The sequence below is a fragment of the Sinocyclocheilus grahami genome, unplaced genomic scaffold (genome assembly GCF_001515645.1).
Source record: "Sinocyclocheilus grahami isolate Dianchi unplaced genomic scaffold, SAMN03320097.WGS_v1.1 scaffold215.1, whole genome shotgun sequence".
NCBI classification, from domain to species: Eukaryota; Metazoa; Chordata; class Actinopteri; order Cypriniformes; family Cyprinidae; genus Sinocyclocheilus; species Sinocyclocheilus grahami.
The window spans coordinates 2,062,069-2,079,424 of NW_015505394.1; the positions used below are offsets into that span (position 1 = coordinate 2,062,069).

The 17,356-nt window shown below is 36.7% G+C and overlaps 2 protein-coding genes across 2 annotated transcripts in view; both read right to left on the minus strand.

The window, feature by feature from the left end:
* Positions 1-1,345: 1,345 nt before the first annotated feature.
* Positions 1,346-15,454, minus strand: LOC107596165 (erlin-2). The gene is made up of 13 exons (XM_016286835.1): positions 15,353-15,454; positions 14,373-14,477; positions 14,173-14,254; positions 14,048-14,094; positions 12,973-13,034; positions 12,593-12,718; positions 11,939-12,012; positions 11,039-11,097; positions 10,327-10,418; positions 10,107-10,196; positions 6,045-6,124; positions 5,745-5,964; positions 1,346-1,610 (listed from the first exon to the last, which is right to left on the minus strand). Exons 2-12 carry the CDS (start codon positions 14,474-14,476, stop codon positions 5,785-5,787), a joined length of 996 nt encoding a protein of 331 aa, XP_016142321.1. The 5' UTR covers position 14,477; positions 15,353-15,454; the 3' UTR covers positions 1,346-1,610; positions 5,745-5,784.
* Positions 15,455-16,241: 787 nt separating this feature from the next.
* LOC107596168 (fructose-1,6-bisphosphatase 1-like) overlaps positions 16,242-17,356 on the minus strand; it is a 4,678-nt gene continuing 3,563 nt past the window's right edge. Inside the window, exons 6-7 of the mRNA XM_016286837.1 lie at positions 16,826-16,945; positions 16,242-16,679 (exon numbers count right to left, since the gene is read on the minus strand). Coding sequence (XP_016142323.1) covers positions 16,491-16,679; positions 16,826-16,945 — 309 coding nt within the window. The 3' untranslated portion in view covers positions 16,242-16,490. The remainder of the gene's footprint in view (positions 16,680-16,825; positions 16,946-17,356) is intronic.

Consider the following 17,356-nt stretch of genomic DNA (forward strand, 5'->3'; position numbering starts at 1 on the left):
AATGGTTCATCAACTTGTAAGAAGACTGGAACTGTTGCTCTGCCTCTTCTTTTTTTTTTAAATTAGGGTACATAAGCTCAGATCAATTATGCCTACAGCCATTAAGTTCCAAAAAGAAATACAAACCCTGTGCTAATTGAAAGAAAACACGTTGATAAAAACACTGAATCCAATATCTGATAACAGCGTAAAGAGAAATTTAGAAGCAGTTATATGTAGGCTGGTCATTTTAACAACAATAATTATTATTATTGATCACCTTACATACAAGATTAAAATGCTTACTAACAAGTGCAAATGTAACACTGAACTACCTGTATCAAGCATGTCTTTAAGCATGTCACTTGAACATCATGTTACTTATAATTGAACACAAAGACTTTATAAGAAAACTTAAACAATTACACACTCAATACATAGCCAATTTTTAATGTACATGAAATAAAGAAACTGTGAACTTGACAAAAAAAAAGACAGTGATTTAACACTCAGTGCTCATGCAAAACACAGACATGAACAGTCAAGGTCTTTGGGAAGCTCTGATGATCTCTGAGGTTTTGAACAAAGAATCACTGCATGAAAAGAGTAATTTCCAGGATAAATCTGACACTGGACATTTCAGTGAAATTTAAGGGGTACGACGTGTGTACGAAAACAAACCATCAAAGACTATAGATACACAAATAGTCCTCTCACATTACTATGAATAGGGAAAAGTGCAATGCTCAATATGGCCACCATAGCGAAGGAAGTCCCGCCTTCCAGTCAAAACAGCCAATCGTTAATTAATTTATTTGAACATTTTTTAACATAAATTTAAAGGTATGCACAAAATGTTTCCTTGTTAACTCAGGGGGGTCAAACTCAATTCCAGGAGGGCCAGAGCCCTGCAGAGTTTTGTTCCAACGCTGCTACGACACACATACCATGTAGCTTTCAAATAAGCCTCAAAGACACGATTAGTTGGATCAGGTGGGTTTAGGGTTGAATCTAAATTCTGCAGGGCTCCGGAATTGAGTTTGACACCCCTGGTTTCACTGCATGTAAGATTTTATATGGTGAGTATATGGTCTTCGCTTAGAACAGTGTTTCTCAACCCTGGTCCTGAGCGCCCCCCAACACTGCACATTTTGTATGTCTCCCTTATCTGACACCCATTTCTGGTCCTGGAGTTTCTTTTCATGAGCTGAATCAGGTGTGTTTGATTAGGGAGACACACAAAATGTGCAGTGCTGGGGGGCGCCCAGGACCAGGGTTGAGAAACACTGGCTTAGAATAACAATTTGTAAAATAATTTGCAATAATAAATGTATTTACATTGTTATTGAGGTACAAAATAAACAGAAAAAAATGTTCAGCAGTTTTATTAAATATTTTGCACGACATGACAAAAACGGTTTATTAGCAATCATAATGCAAAGAACATCCACATCACATCCCATCACACATCGAGTCCTTTCAGTGTCATCCTCTGGTCTTTGCTCAGGTTCAGTCTCTGTTCTTCCAGTGTTTGTAACCACGTCCTCTGGTTACCATTGAAACAGCCGTAAAGGAGACTGGTGTCGTGAAATAATTGCAAATCTTTGCGCATGCGCAATAGCTGGAGCAAACTGGGGAAAAAACATGTTTTTAAACGTAATTAGAGCCTAAGCAACAAAAGTAATGGGACAGGTCACTTCAGATTTTGTTGCTGATTTGAAATGTAATTTGAGAGTTCAGCAAGCAGTTTTTGAGATTTCAGGATTCCCTGGATAGGACCTGGTCTTGGATGAGCTGCCCGGGGACGTTGCAAACATGGCCGCCGAGTGAACAGACTTTCCTTGAAAGGGACTTTGGTCCTGTACACGTCCATACACTTGAGATGATTTTTGGATAAAGGGATCTTTCTGATTGCACACACAAGACGTGTTTAGAGATTTCCAGTATACCAGCCCATATGAAAATTAACCATGGTTTTATTATAGTAAAAGTGTAGTTACCATGTTTTTTGGCAGATTGATTGCCAAATGTATAATGACAGTTTTACTACAAATACCATGGTTAATTTATGGTTATCATAGTTTAACTACAATAACCATGTTTTTTTTAAAGTTATTTGCCATGGTTAATTGCCGTAAGGGAGCAAGCACTATCATGTTTTTCAGGGTGTGTATCGGTTAAAAATTTTAAATTCATAGGCCAGTTTCATATTGAATGAATCTAAATGATTCACACTTAATTATGCCCATTAAAATGTATTTTACAAGTTTTTGTTACTTTCACTGTTCATTTTTTTCTCTCTCTATGGTAGCCTACATCATCTTTAATTTAATAGCATTGGAGCTGCCCCATTGCAGCGGCTTAGTACTGTAATCACGAGCTTTGCTGTAAAAATGCAGGGAACCACTCGCTATAAATCTCCTAACTGTGATATTTTCATAAATAGAAGTCTCGTTGTTTTCATCTGAAACGTGCAGTGATTTATTTTCCAAAGCCACTCAAATAATGCAGAAACACTCATGAAGCAAGCAAAACACGTGCAACGCGCAGATGTATTTGTACTGGTGCAGAATGAGAGGGACAAGTACAGTACAGCCTAGCTCAGGGATCCTCAAATCTGGCCCACGAGATCCAATTTCCTGCAGAGTTTAGCTCTAACCCTAATCAAACACACCTGAGCATGCTAATCAGTGTCTTCAGGATCATTAGAAAATCACAGGTAGGTGAGTTTGATCAGGGTTGGAGCTAAACTCTGCAGCGCATTGGCCCTCCAGGCCAAGATTTGAGGAACCCTGGCCTAGCTCATTTCACACAGGCTGTTAGTTTCACTTTCGCCAGAAAGTCGTGTATGCTTAAGGGTGAAAATAAATGACATTTATAGTGAATGCCCCTATAAATGGTCTTATATTTACGATTTAGTTTTAATCCAAATGATGCGTGCTACGTGAGCGAACATCAATAAAAATCACAAAAGTGAGCGCTCTCTCTCTCCCTCCCTCCCTACCATTAAGTAACTTGTGCATTGTTTTAACTTACTTCTTTTTACATATCCGACCGAACTACAAACTTTCCAGTGATGTCTGTGAGAAATGGATATTCACTCGACAAGCTTGCGCATCTGCGCCGCAGCACGCTCAATCCACTCAGCGAGATTTGCTTACCAGCTGGCGCAAATCAGCTATACTGGCATTAATACTGAATGTTTTATATTCATTGCATACATATACTTCGTAGACATCTTTCATCTCTAATAACTCCATTCTGCTGTCTGTTGTAGGTGTTTCTTTGTCTGAATATGGCACCTATTTTTATTTATTTTTTATTCAATTTATTTGTACAGGGACAACGCACAACAACAGTGTTGTGCCAGAGTTAGCTATAAAGCTAATTTGCATCTGCAGTCCCTGGAGATGCCCTATCACATGCTGTGTGGTATCGGCGTTTGGTATCGGGGCATTTTAACGAGTACAAGTACGAGTACAGGAGCTCAGTATCGGTGCATACCTATTAGAAACATATATATCTATATATCAGTAATGCAGGGAACCACTCGCTATAAATCTCCTAACTGTGATATTTTCATAAATAGAAGTCGTGTTTTTTTTCATCTGAAATGTGCAGCGATTTATTTTCCAAATTCACTCATATAATGCAGAAACACTCATGAAGCAAGCAAAACGTGCAACGCGGGAATGAGAGGGACAAGTGCATTTCACACAGGCTGTTAGTTTCACTTTCGCCAGAAAGTCGTGTATGCTTAAGGGTGAAAATAAATGACATTTATAGTGAATGCCCCTATAAATGGTCTTATATTTACGATTTAGTTTTAATCCAAATGATGCGTGCTACGTGAGCGAACATCAATAAAAATCACAAAAGTGAGCGCTCTCTCTCTCCCTCCCTCCCTACCATTAAGTAACTTGTGCATTGTTTTAACTTACTTCTTTTTACATATCCGACCGAACTACAAACTTTCCAGTGATGTCTGTGAGAAATGGATATTCACTCGACAAGCTTGCGCATCTGCGCCGCAGCACGCTCAATCCACTCAGCGAGATTTGCTTACCAGCTGGCGCAAATCAGCTATACTGGCATTAATACTGAATGTTTTATATTCATTGCATACATATACTTCGTAGACATCTTTCATCTCTAATAACTCCATTCTGCTGTCTGTTGTAGGTGTTTCTTTGTCTGAATATGGCACCTATTTTTATTTATTTTTTATTCAATTTATTTGTACAGGGACAACGCACAACAACAGTGTTGTGCCAGAGTTAGCTATAAAGCTAATTTGCATCTGCAGTCCCTGGAGATGCCCTATCACATGCTGTGTGGTATCGGCGTTTGGTATCGGGGCATTTTAACGAGTACAAGTACGAGTACAGGAGCTCAGTATCGGTGCATACCTATTAGAAACATATATATCTATATATCAGTGAAACACTTTTTAGTTCCTTCAAGTTAGTCTTATTCATGTAAACAAATAGCCTAAATTCCTGACAAGAAATGAAAGCGAGCTATTGATCCACATGAGTTATTCTGGAGGTACTAGACTGAGATACTGTACATGATATTCATACTGCCAGTGCAAACTGCAAAAAAAAGAATATATATAACAATTTTTAACACTGGAAAAAAATACCCGTATATTTTGTAATAGAACCTCAGTTTAAGGGAAATTGAAATCATTAACAGAACATATTCCAAACATGACTAGCTAACAACGTCAAGTAGAATCAACATTCCATGGGTGAGAAACAGCCCACAGACATGCTGCTTTCTAAAGGTCAGTGGTGAGACTGCAACAAAGACTCATTTCTGATGTAGTCAACACTCAAATCCACAGAAATGTGAAAATGACTCCTACTCTGGGTTTATGTGTGCTGTGCTGGAAAAGGCACAAAACGCCTGGCGATTTAAAGGGGGATATCATTTTAAAGTGCACATCGCTTAGGATGAAAAGTTTCTTGCTACATTCAAAATAAAACTCTGCAAACAACTGATATGTAATTTATGATGTTGTACTTTTATATTTAACAATAACAGCTTTATGCTACATTGTTTTCAGATGACATTACTATTTTGCAGGTTTACACAACCATCTTCTCACTATAAACTGTTACCTCTAGAAAGACTTTCTCAGTACTTGGAGTGCTAGATTAGGATATTGTTCTAAATTTTGTTACCATTTGATTTGAATCGTTACAGACTCAGCAGACTGTCCTTGTTTTCCCCCACATTCATGACACTATAAATTAATATAAATTAAACATTTATATTTTGGCTTCATCAATGGGGGGAAAAACAAGGGCAGTCAGCTGATCAGTAAAAATGTAAATGGCAACAAAATTTAGAACACTATCCTAATCTAGTACATACTCTGTGTTTGATTCTGTAAACCCAGTAAAAGAATCCCTGAGGTATAAAAGCCTTCAAGACACTAAAATGTCTATCAAGTACATAATCCAATTGCTCAGCGTAAAAAAAAATACAAAAAATTGAATGTCTCTTTAATTTTATAAACTTGATGTATCTTAAAACATGCACAAATCTCGTACATGCATTCACATTAAATTTCACATTCCCACACTCTGTTCTATTTAAGTATAATACTCTGGTTAACCACCACTGGTTTGTGATCAACTCACCAGGGTATAGACACAGTTAAAGTGTTTCGGTCCCACTGATACAGCTCCATGTTACTTTACTAAAGTGGTATCAGCTGCACTGTCTAATGACTTGACATTAGTCTCTTTCATTACCTGTTAATTTATCCTCCGTGCTAAAACACAACTTCTCTCGTCATTCCAAGTCCAGTATGCCCTCTGAGAGGACGTCTATGGCTTTGGAGGCAGCTGAGGAAGAGCTTCCTGGTCCCGAATCCATGAACATGTGAGGGATCTCACTTCCAAAGTAAATCTTACTATTAGCTGCAATTGCCTTAAATTTCATCAGCTGAAGATATTCAGGGGTCAGCTTCAGCTGAGAGGAGAGAAGGAAAGTTGAAAACGTTCATAAAACAATGAGCACAGTAAAGATGGGGTGCAGTTTTAGGAGTTTACCTTATTGGCCTCAGCTGCTCTCTGTGCAGTGTAAAAGTCTGCATCTGCTTTTGCTTTCTGCCTAGCAATGAAAGCGCCATCTATAAAATCAGCGAGACATAGGAAAAATCAAAATCAGCACAACAGAATCATTCAGAGCTGTGTGATGAGGGATTGTCAATATCATTTAAATTCATCCCAAGCGTCCCATTTCACACTTACGATTATGAATATATTCAGGCGGTTCACCAAAACCTCAGTGTCTCCCCTCAACAAGCTGTCATTCTAATATTATCATTCTGAAATGTTTCTCTATCTACGTTTTAATTTATAATTAATTTATTCCACAAGTGAAAGTTTCCAATAATTGTGCAGATACTGTATAAGCCAGTAGCTAGTCATGTGATCTGATAAATGGCGTAGTGCTGCATTTACACTGTGTCATAATTACTGCAATGACAACCTGGCCCTTTTTAGTTGAAATTGTTCACATCCTCAAATGTGGAATTATGAGTGTCTATGCCAACACTATCGCTGCCAAAATGTAATTTGAGTAATCAACAGACAAAACCATAATACAACACAAACCAGTTATTAAGCAAATGCATTATTAATAAACATTTAGCCAGGTTTTTTTAGCTGGACAGAGTTATTCGACTTTGACAATATGTACTGTAGGTCTTTCATTTATTTTTATCATATTATTATTAATATATTAACAATAGTTATTTATAGAATTTAGTAGACAATGTTACAATGAACTGCCTAACTACATTTTACAGCTAAAGCTGTTGTCATTTTGAGTGTTTCGATGCTATGCTGCGGCGATCAGGTACAAGAGTTATCAGAAAATTCAGAGCTGACAAGCTGTAATTATGAGTTCTATAAGGACGTGAATGCACACATTATTGACTTTGAATTTTGAATCTCAAAATTATGACATGGTGTGAACACCTTAGTATCTCAACATGTCGGCCCTCATGAGGCAACCAGCTTCCATGTAAAATAAAACTGCTTTTCTTAAGTGACTGAAATGACTGTGTGATCTCATGTAAGACCTGACCTGACCTGCCAGATTCGTCACTACTTTTACAAGCAGCAAAAACTCAGTTGAGAAAGAATTACAAAAGAAAAAGAAAATCTGGCCAGCTTCAGCATCCACTGTACAGACAAGAACAGCAGATATAGCATGAGACAGTACAATAAACTTCTATTCAAAAGTTCCAAAGCATGATCAGAAGGAAAAAGTCCTTGCATCTGCCTCTTCAAAACAATCTTGCACACATACACTGAGAAAATAAGCTATTTGTCATTCTACTCAGTGTTTATAATCACAGTAGTTCAGAAATACTCATAGACTGTCCATAATTTCTAAACTAATGTTCACATTAAACCATTACACTGTGGCATTTAGTACTTACTTGTATTTCAGTCTAGTAGTCTTTTTTTCTCCCAATACTACTGTAAGAAGGTTAAGAAACCCAGCCTTGAAAAAACATTACAAAAACTGCCCAGCAGAAAACACAAGGACCAGTAAGAAGTTCATTATTAAAACTATTGAATGTTTTTACAGAAACAGTCCATTCCTTTCCACTGAGCTTCTTTCAGATTTTGGAACAATTCAATGTAAATGACACATAATGAATTGATATAAATGCATTTTGCAAGTTAGTATCTGTCAATGGACAAACTGGCTTGTTTTGTCGATGTCCTGCACTAATGATAATGACCCGTTTTGCATGTAATTTCATGACATCCATTAGTCTTGGGCATACATTCATTTATTCTCTTGTGTCATTTTCACACAGTTTTCACATTAAGGAGACAAACGTTCAAAAGTTTTGAACAATCTGCTTCAAAATGAACTGCATGTTGGTTTGGTAGACAGATGTTGTTAATTATATGAATAATGGCCGACATGAACTTGAACTTAGCACGACTTGACACATTATTTGAAAACCTGGCCTGTACTGCAAAGAATCTATCCCTGCCGAATGATCATGGCCCGGTTCTTGACGGCTATAGAAGGGTGGGCTGGCAGATATCCTGGGTGGGCATTTTTTAGTCATTATATCATCACATAGTCTAGAAGATATTCATACTGTAGATATTGCTATATTAACCATATTACAGTATATGTACACTGAAAAAAAGCTTTCCTGGGCAGCCTAGAATATCATGCATTTTCACAGCAAAATTAACTTTTTTTTCTTTATTGAGTAGTAAATCAGTAATCATGTCTAGAACATTGGAGGGACCAATTGTTTTGAGGAAAACATAAAGACCAGACCACTATCGTAATGGTTTTTATTTAAAGAAACTAAATAAATAAAAGGATTTAAATTGATTTAGGGGAATAAATTAAAAGAAGAAAAAAGAACAGTAAAAGAACAAGAATTTTTGTAAAGTAGTCAATCTGAACTGCAAATAATATTTTTATTTTAAAATATGCGCCCATTCAATTTCCGTTGTATTGTTGAAAATGCAAAACAGAAAAATGCTTTGTCATAATCAATTATGAATTACATGAATCATGTAAATGGCAGACCTACTTTCCATTCAAAAATGCGGAATTTGACAAAAAAAAAAGAAAAAGTAGAATAGCTTGCATCACTGGATAGCCTATTGTTGGTCGTTTATGTCATAGAAGGGGAATGCTACATTTCGCACCGACTGTTGCTATAGTAACGAACGCAACTTTAATTTCACTCTTTACTTTGTTTTCATTCTTACATTTAGCATTAACAGCAACAGCAAGCCAAAAGGGGTAAGCTTTCAACTGAACTGTATAGCCTAAGCCTACATGCATTTTAGATGGCTTATATTTTGCTCTTGCCCCGTCCATGCAATGAATGCATGTTATCGTATGAGTGTTTTTCTTTTTTTAAACATTAAACTGCTCAGGTAATTTCTGTGGTAGGCTATGATACATATTCATGTAGCCTATTAAACTCCCCGTAACTCACAAACTCCCCGTGATAGCGTGCAAATATTTCTGCCCGTTTTCGCTCGTCGTCAGCCTCTGCTTTTCTGCAACAGACTGAAGCTCTGCATAAATTCAGCGCGCCTTGCATTCAGCTAATAAAAGAAAAATGCTTAAATTTTCTGATGTTATTTTATTATTGTTGGGGCAGTCTCCAGCTATATCTTAAACTTCTTTTAATAAAGTACGCTTCAGATTAGTTTTAATTACTGCATAAAAAATGTACACAATCGTTACCTAATTCTGATTGGGTGGGCGAGACAGTCATTTGGGTGGGCTCAGCCCACCCCTGGCCATGCCTGGAGCCGGCCCCGATCATCTGACGAGTTCATGTATGCTGGTTTAAAAAGTTTAAAAGCGGTCGGTAAGATTTGAATGTTTTTAAACAGGTCTTTTTTGCTCACCAAGGCTACATTTATTTGATCAAAAACACAGGAAAACAGTGAAATTGTGAAATATTATTAAAATTTTAAATAACTTTTACAGTATTTCAAAATGTAATTGATTCCTGTGATAGGAATGCTGAATTTTCATCCGTCATTATTCTAGTCTTCAGTGTCACATGATCCTTCAGAAATCATTTTAATATGCTGATTAACAGAAACATTTCTTATTATTGTCAATTTTGAGAATTGTTGAGCTGCTCACTATTTCTGTGGCAACTGTGATACATTACTTTTCTGAAATTTTGTTTAAAGAAAGTTTAAAAGAGTAGCATTTATTCGAATAGAATCTTTTTGTAACTTCATGAATGTCTTTACTGTCACTTTTGATCAATGTAATACATAATAATCAATCTAATTGCTAAAAAAAAAAAAAAACATTATTTATTTCTTTAAAAAAAGATACTGGCCCCAAACTTTTAAATGGCAGTGTATATGTTTTTCTTTTGTATGATGTTATATTTTATTAATGAACCAGGTATATACTGTAATGCTATGAGGTAATTTCTTCCGAACACTGACAGTTCATTTTTACATTAATTTTACATTTTGATACGATCAGGGCCCAAATGGCCCATAGGTTTAATCAGGGATGTTTTCATTTTCCTACATTGCAGTCTAAGACCCCGGAGGGAACATGACAACACATTCACCTACCTTCAATTTCTGAGATCTTTTTCTCTATTTCTTTTTCCATAACTTTCTGTCCAAATTTGATTTCAGCCACCTGAGCCACCTTCTCTGCCTCTGCACACATAAAAAACAGAGCAACATTATTTCACTTTTATATGAACGACAACTTAATCTAAATCCAACCCATATGACCAAACCCGCTCAGGTCATCAGGCTGAAAACTAGGAAAAACATCTTTGTTCACCGATGACAGCCTTTTTCCTCTCTGTCTCTGCCTCCTTCTCTACCACCTTCTGAGTCTGAGCTGCAATCAGTAACTTCGTTCTCTCACTCTCCCTAAGAGAGAGACACACATGCACACACAGCTGATAAGGATTGACAGAAATGTCTAATATAAAAGATCAAAATAGATTTTTGCAGTTCAGATATAGAACAACAAGTTAAGCTGTAACCAGGGTCCAAAATTAAGACTCACCATGCACCATATGTGAGAACAATGCAACTTGCCAGTTGGCTGGTAACTTTATTAGGAACGGCAACAAAATACATGAAAATGATGAGTGATAAAAAAAAAAATACACAAATGCAGAAAATACTAACTTCTGTTTTCTATTAAGTTAACCGAATTTACCCTCATTGTCATCCAATTATTTGGACAAATATGTGCAATATTCCTCAAACTTAATCACCAAAACTAAATTAAAGAACAAAATCACGTTCAACAGAGAATAGCTCTTTTTTTTGTGTGTATGATACTGCGAGTAATTTATTCTTCTGTAGGTAGATTCATCATTATATTTGGAAAAAATATGATTCCTTTGTAATAAGGTAAGTAAGAAACATTTATTACCTGTACATTGGCTAGACTGTTTGGTGGTGTTAATTTTGGGCCCTTGTAACACAATCAGATCATTAACAGCTATTACACACAACATGCAAGAAGTTCTCAAACTCACATTAGTTCATAGTTCCTGCGAATGCTTTCTGGAATGTTTGGTTTGGTGACACGGACCGCCTGCTTAGGAGGGAGAGGAACAGAAGAAAGAGAAAGCAAAGAGAGGAGACAGTAAGAGAAAAAAAATTGAAGACAGTCAAACATCACTTTTGTTAATAAACAAAATTTAATTAGATATTTGGCAGAACACTGTCCTCACAAAGAGACTCTGTTATGCAACAATTTAAAAAAAAAATTTTTTTGCTGGAAGGGCCTTGGGAAATCGCAGGAAGCATGAATACACAAAACTAACATTGACCTCAGGAAAATTAGTGGATATGGTCAAATACTCCTTATGTGAATCACAGCTCAATGTGCATCATGTGAATGACACATTACCCACAAAAGCTCCATTAGAGAATTCAGGAAGGAACACAAGGAATTGTGAATCAGCTTACTGATGATCTCAGTATCATCTCAATGAGCTGATGACTAGCATATTTTTAGTGCTACCAGATGAGAAACAATAACAAATGGAAATCTACTGCTTGCACAGCTGATTATCAGAATTGCTGTTTTTAAGGGTCTTTGCTCGAAAAACGTGGTCCAGCACCAAAAGGATTCGATGAAGGAAATCTGAATCTTGCCAAACCAAAGCTAAATAAAGAAAGATAAACACATGAACAAAATACACAAAGAGCTTAAATGCAGTATCTTATCTTAGGTCTAACAAAATGTCAAAACAATAAAGTCTTGAATGTTTTGGTAATGAGTTACGAAAGCCCATGTTTATCTTTCCTGAATTCAAACGAATTGTTAACGTATAACCGGTGCAGAAAATGAAATGCCGACAAGAACGTAACTCAGTGGAATGGAACAGAAAAAAGATTGAACTGCCAAACCAATTCAAGTTGAATCCCACCTGAATGATGAGTCCAGGTGCCATGCTGGTGAGATCCTGCTGCAGCGTGAGCTTTAGATTCTCGTCTATTTGATCTAAGAAACAACAGGCTACTTAAAGAATGACAGGTGTACACAGAATTTATACCCTTAACTTTTTGTTTTCTCATCACACACAACAACTGCACATAAAAATCACTTGAGAAGCTTATGGCACTAACAACATGTCAAACATCTCCACATTACTACTAGAGGGCTGTAACGCCATTACTATTAACTACCCTCACACCATTGTGAAGTGCATTCATGGATGAAATCTAATCAAAAAAATCTAAATCAACAAAATTCTCCAAATATATTTTTTACAAATTCAAATCAATTACTGTAAGGAGTTACTGTAATTGAAGGAGCCATTTTCTGATTCCCAAACCTTCCTAGTAAATTACATATTGCACATTCAGTGTCTTCACATTTTAGCAGGGAAAAATATGCATAAAATGATTTAAATAAAACAAAAAAACTGCATTCACAGAAATGCACTTCAAATGGGAGTCTATGCAAAGCAGTTGCATTGACATATAGATTTTAAAGAAGCAAAATCTTACCAAACTTACTGGCATCAAATCACCCAACATGGCAACAATCCCTGATTAGGACATTAAAGCACATCACTTACCGAATAGACCTATGTAGACCTCCTGAAGTGAGTGCACACTACAGAACTGATTCAGCTCATGGTGAACCTTGTTGAAAATCAGAGCTTTGTCGTAGTCGGCAGTGAAGTTTCTCACAATGCCATAAACTGCAGCAGAGTAGACAATGATGTTATGAGAGAGATGAATAGGGCACATAAAATAAATGACAGTCATAGTCTGGCTCGTTGCTTAAATTCATGGGGAGTGGGATAAAACATTTATTGGCGAGTAGGCTATGCCAAAGAGGCTCTTAGTGGGCCCTCCCACATTACAGGGCCCAGGGAAATGTTCCCAGCAGTCCTCCCCTAACAACAGCCTTTTTAGTGGTTCTACTTTATAAATGGGAAAAAAGTCATTTTACCTGCTGAAGGAGCAAGATAGTTCACCACCTCAATTCGATCAAAGTAGATCATTACACCTCCACTGCAAAGCAAAAAAACATGTTGATCATAGTTGAGGTATACCTATGATGAAAATTACAGGCCTCTCTCATCTTTTTAAGTGGGAGAACTTGCACAATTGGTGGCTGACTAAATACTTTTTTTCCCCACTGTATATGAATGAGTGTGAAACAGGGTCTCTCTAAAAACAGCAACTGACAAACTGTTTTATGAACAGAATGTATAAATGTATCGTAGTTTCCACACTATTTTCAGCTGTGATAAGAAATGATTCCTGAGCAACAAAAACTGCTATTTTAAATTGCAATAATATTTCACAATATTACTATTTGTACTGTATTTTTGATCAAATAAATACAGACATGGTGAGGGACTTTTTTCAAAAACATACAAAATCTTACCGAACCCAAAGTTTTGAGTTCAGCAGTGTACAGTATATAAACATATGATAACACATTTACCCACATTAAGAACACATAATCGTCAAAAATATTCATTACATTATTCTTAACTATTTACAGCAACAATCTGAAAAATCCTTGGGATTTATTTTTAACCAGTTTTTCTGGACTTTTGCCAGTGTTATTGTTATAGAAAAGAACAGAGAAGATGAGAGGAAATGATAAGTAAAGGAGGAGGGAACAGAATTGTGAAATGTTCTGAGCCAGATTTAAATGTCTTAACCTAAACACTATATTAGATCAATTCTAGATAAAACTCCAAGTGTCTGCTCACAAATGATGTTCAAAAATGATGCACAAAGTTTCAACCTTCAGTCAAGGATTCTCCTGAACTGATGACCTGCTGTGTGTACAGGCTTTAAACGCTGCCAAATGACTTCTATATGATGTTGGGTATACATAATTGAAGGTAAGAGTTTACCAAAATTGAATTTGGTATCCAGTAATAGGGGAAACCACATGCCTACTGTAATGCTGCTCTCACTCTCATTTTGCATGCATATGAATAGAAACACAAAGTCTTTGGTGACTGCACCTTACAGAAGATCTGATGAATGTTCAAAATTTACTTCACCTTGTGCCGCATGGAACATTCTTTACTTCATCTGTTTGTAGGGTTGACTTTACGAAAAGAGAGAGGATGCAATAAGAAAAAGAAACCTATCAAGTTAAACTATACATAAAACGACTGTCTTTTACCTGTACAGACTTGAATGAAGTAATGAACGGCAGCATCAAATGAAATCCAGGGCCACTGGTGGTGGTCAGCAGAGCTCCACCTCTGAGAGGAGAGAAGCACACACAGTTATACAATCTACAGTACAAAGCAGAAAGTGGCATGCACTGCAGCATCTGCTTGGTTCTGGAAGAAGATTCATGGAAAATCTCGAGCAACTTACCTGTAGTAGACACCCACATGTCCTTCTTCAATCTTATGAAGAGCAGAAAACACTGCAGCTCCTCCTATGGCAAGGATCACGGAGGCAACTGCACCCAAAGTCATTCTGAACATAAAATAAATATGTTAACCTATTAAGTTACTGATTTATTGTTGTTAGCTTATTTCCCAGTTACATAACAGGCATGCGTCTTCAAGTGGGAAACAGATTCTAATCTGAGCAGTTAGACAATAGACATAATCCAACAAAAAGATAAAAACATATCCTAAAACAACTTAATAGTAATTATTACAACTTCTTAATACATGTAATGTTTTATTGTAGCCTGCTGAACTGTTCAAAACAACCTAAAGTGGTTTGCTGGTCTTAGCTGATTTTCCAGCCTGCTCAATAATCTATAACCTATCAATAAACGACTATTTTTAGTGTTGCGTGCGTACATATGTTATGGCTAACAGCTAACAGTTACTAGAGTTCATGACAGACTGAGAGAGCATGTGGAACACTGACATTGATGTGACTTTGTTGCTAAGAGGATTGAGGAAACCAAGCACAAAGACCTGCATGCAACTGTCCATGTTACTGAACTGAGACCATCACAAACGAAACCTCAGTTTAGCTAGCCAGCACTACAGGGTGCAAAGCCCGGGTTTTAGAGTCAGAATGAGAAACAGGAACTCTGAATTGAGCCACCATTGCTAGTTCAAATGCATGACTTAAGTGTCCAGAAGTTTCCGCCGGCTTTGGGTTTCCTCTTCGCCTCACACAAACTAATCGATACAGTTCTACTAATTAGTTACTGTGGTGTCAAAATGACAAACATTCTCCTGGCGCCAAGATGCAATCTAACCAACAGAAAACATGACTAGCTAGCTTTAAAAGATGTGTATACAGACGAAATGCATCGGAGAGCCCGTCAACGCGAGATTACAACACGGAGAATTACTTTGTGGATGAATGCGAAGTAAAAGAGATGTTACCTAAGTAGGTTGCTGTAACTCCTTCGTGACGGCCGGTAGAGACACCTGCGATCGATGAGGAAAATACAGCGACGCTCCTTTGCGTCTGACGTCACCAAGGAAAATACAGCGACGCTCCTTTGCGTCTGACGTCAGCGCAGTTTAACCCACTCTTCCGCTGTTGTTCGAGCATCCCACCATTAGATGGGGACAAACATCTTCCTAAAAAAGCAGGATTGGGGCTGAGGGGAGTGATGATGAAGACAGATGTCAGTATTAATACCCTGATCTATTTGCCTCATTGTTTTTATTATTAATTATATACTTTTGTAGTATTATTATAGCTATTTTGCATTAGATTTTCCTCATAAAAGCTTCCGTTTTCATTTTAATTTTAGGTTAAGTTTAGTCATTTTTATTTCAACTTTAGTTTGATTAATTTGAGTATTTCAGCTTAAATGCTTTTATTATTTACATTTTTACATTTGTTTTATTTTATTTTTTTATATTTTATTTTTTTGAAAATTATATTTAATAGTTTAATTTGAGTTAAAAACAACACTGATTTGCCTGTATTGTTAAAGCTTTTACATGAATTTTGGAAACTAACATGCACATTATACTTGCAAGCTAATTACAGTACTATGAAGCCACCAAAGAGGGCTACAACAGGCCTTTTTTATTTTAAACTAAACATTTTTTCCCTTTTAAGTGCTGCTGGTCCAGGAAACATCTTGGTAGGAAGCAGACTTGCATCTGTAGGTGGTTACCATGCCATACCCATGTTTTCCAACAATTTCTGATCATCCGATAATAAAATGAAAAAAAAAAAATGACATGGACACAATCAAACAATACTGGTTTTATTTTCAATGTGAACAGAAGTGTTTATGGGGCTTAATATTAGACACTGTAAAACGTATGACATTGGATTATATATTTATAATCTCTTTATATTATGAATTACATAACTAGGGCACATAAGTGTACAAAAAAATTAAACAGGACAATCATTTGTGAAAATGAAACTTAAAATGGAAACTTCTAGTATCCTATAAAGATAACAGATGCTTCTGTTCTTGTCCTTGCCCTTTTTGTTTATTTGTTTTTGAGGTTCAGTGGGATGGTGGTGGTTGTAGTAGATAGCTCTGGTTGCATCTCATTTCGAGTGTTTCTTAAAGATGGAGATATACTCCTGTACATCATCAGGGGAACCCAGCACTACAGGAACCCTCTGGTGGATTGAGTCGGGTTTGATGTCTAGAACATTCATGGCTCCTGTTGTTGCCATACCGCCGGCCTGCTCCATGATGAAGGCCATGGGGTTGCACTCATACAACAGCCTCAGCTGGAGCCCAGAAAAAAAAACATGAAACCAGTGAGATTGTTGCCTTAAATACACTTTAAAATTCATCTTTTTAAAACAAAACCCAAACAGCTCATGATGTTGTTATCATTGCAATGCATTCACTTTTAAACCCTGTTTCTTCTCACCTTGCCCTTGGGGCTCTTGATATTAGCAGGATACAGGAAAATTCCACCATAGACCAGAGTCCTGTGCACATCAGCTACCATGGAGCCCACATAGCGCCCTCCATAGGGTGAACTTCCATCCTGCAAGGCAGAGTGGAAATGTTATCTTTACTGTCAGTGGAAGAGGCTAATTATGTTGGCTAAAGCTATTCACTGAGCTGAATTTGACTGATTTTCTATATAATGTCCTACTGCACATTTGGAAGAGAAAATGGTACTGAGAAATTATTTCATTATGTCAAAATATCTAACATACTTGACTGAAAGTAAAAATGTTTTTACATTTATCTTTATCTGAGTACTAGTAGTACTCCCCCAAGAAATAGTATTACAAAACCTAACTACAACGGTTCAAACTTTGGGGTCAATGTATTTTTTTTAAAGAAATTAACATTTTCAAATTGATTGAAAGTGACAATAAAGACATTTAAAATGTTAAAGAAGATTCATATTTCAAACAAACTATGTGCTTTTGAACCTGGGAGGGGGGGG

Bases quoted from the DNA above. Each gene is read 5' to 3' on its own strand.
- LOC107596165 (XM_016286835.1), bottom strand. From the start codon at position 14,476: ATGACTTTGGGTGCAGTTGCCTCCGTGATCCTTGCCATAGGAGGAGCT. The intron at 14,095-14,172 runs GTAAAAGACAGT...CTTTTCGTAAAG, and splicing joins CTTCATTCAAGTCTGTACAG to TCAACCCTACAAACAGATGA. The intron at 12,719-12,972 runs GTAAAATGACTT...ACTCTGCTGCAG, and splicing joins CTATCTTGCTCCTTCAGCAG to TTTATGGCATTGTGAGAAAC.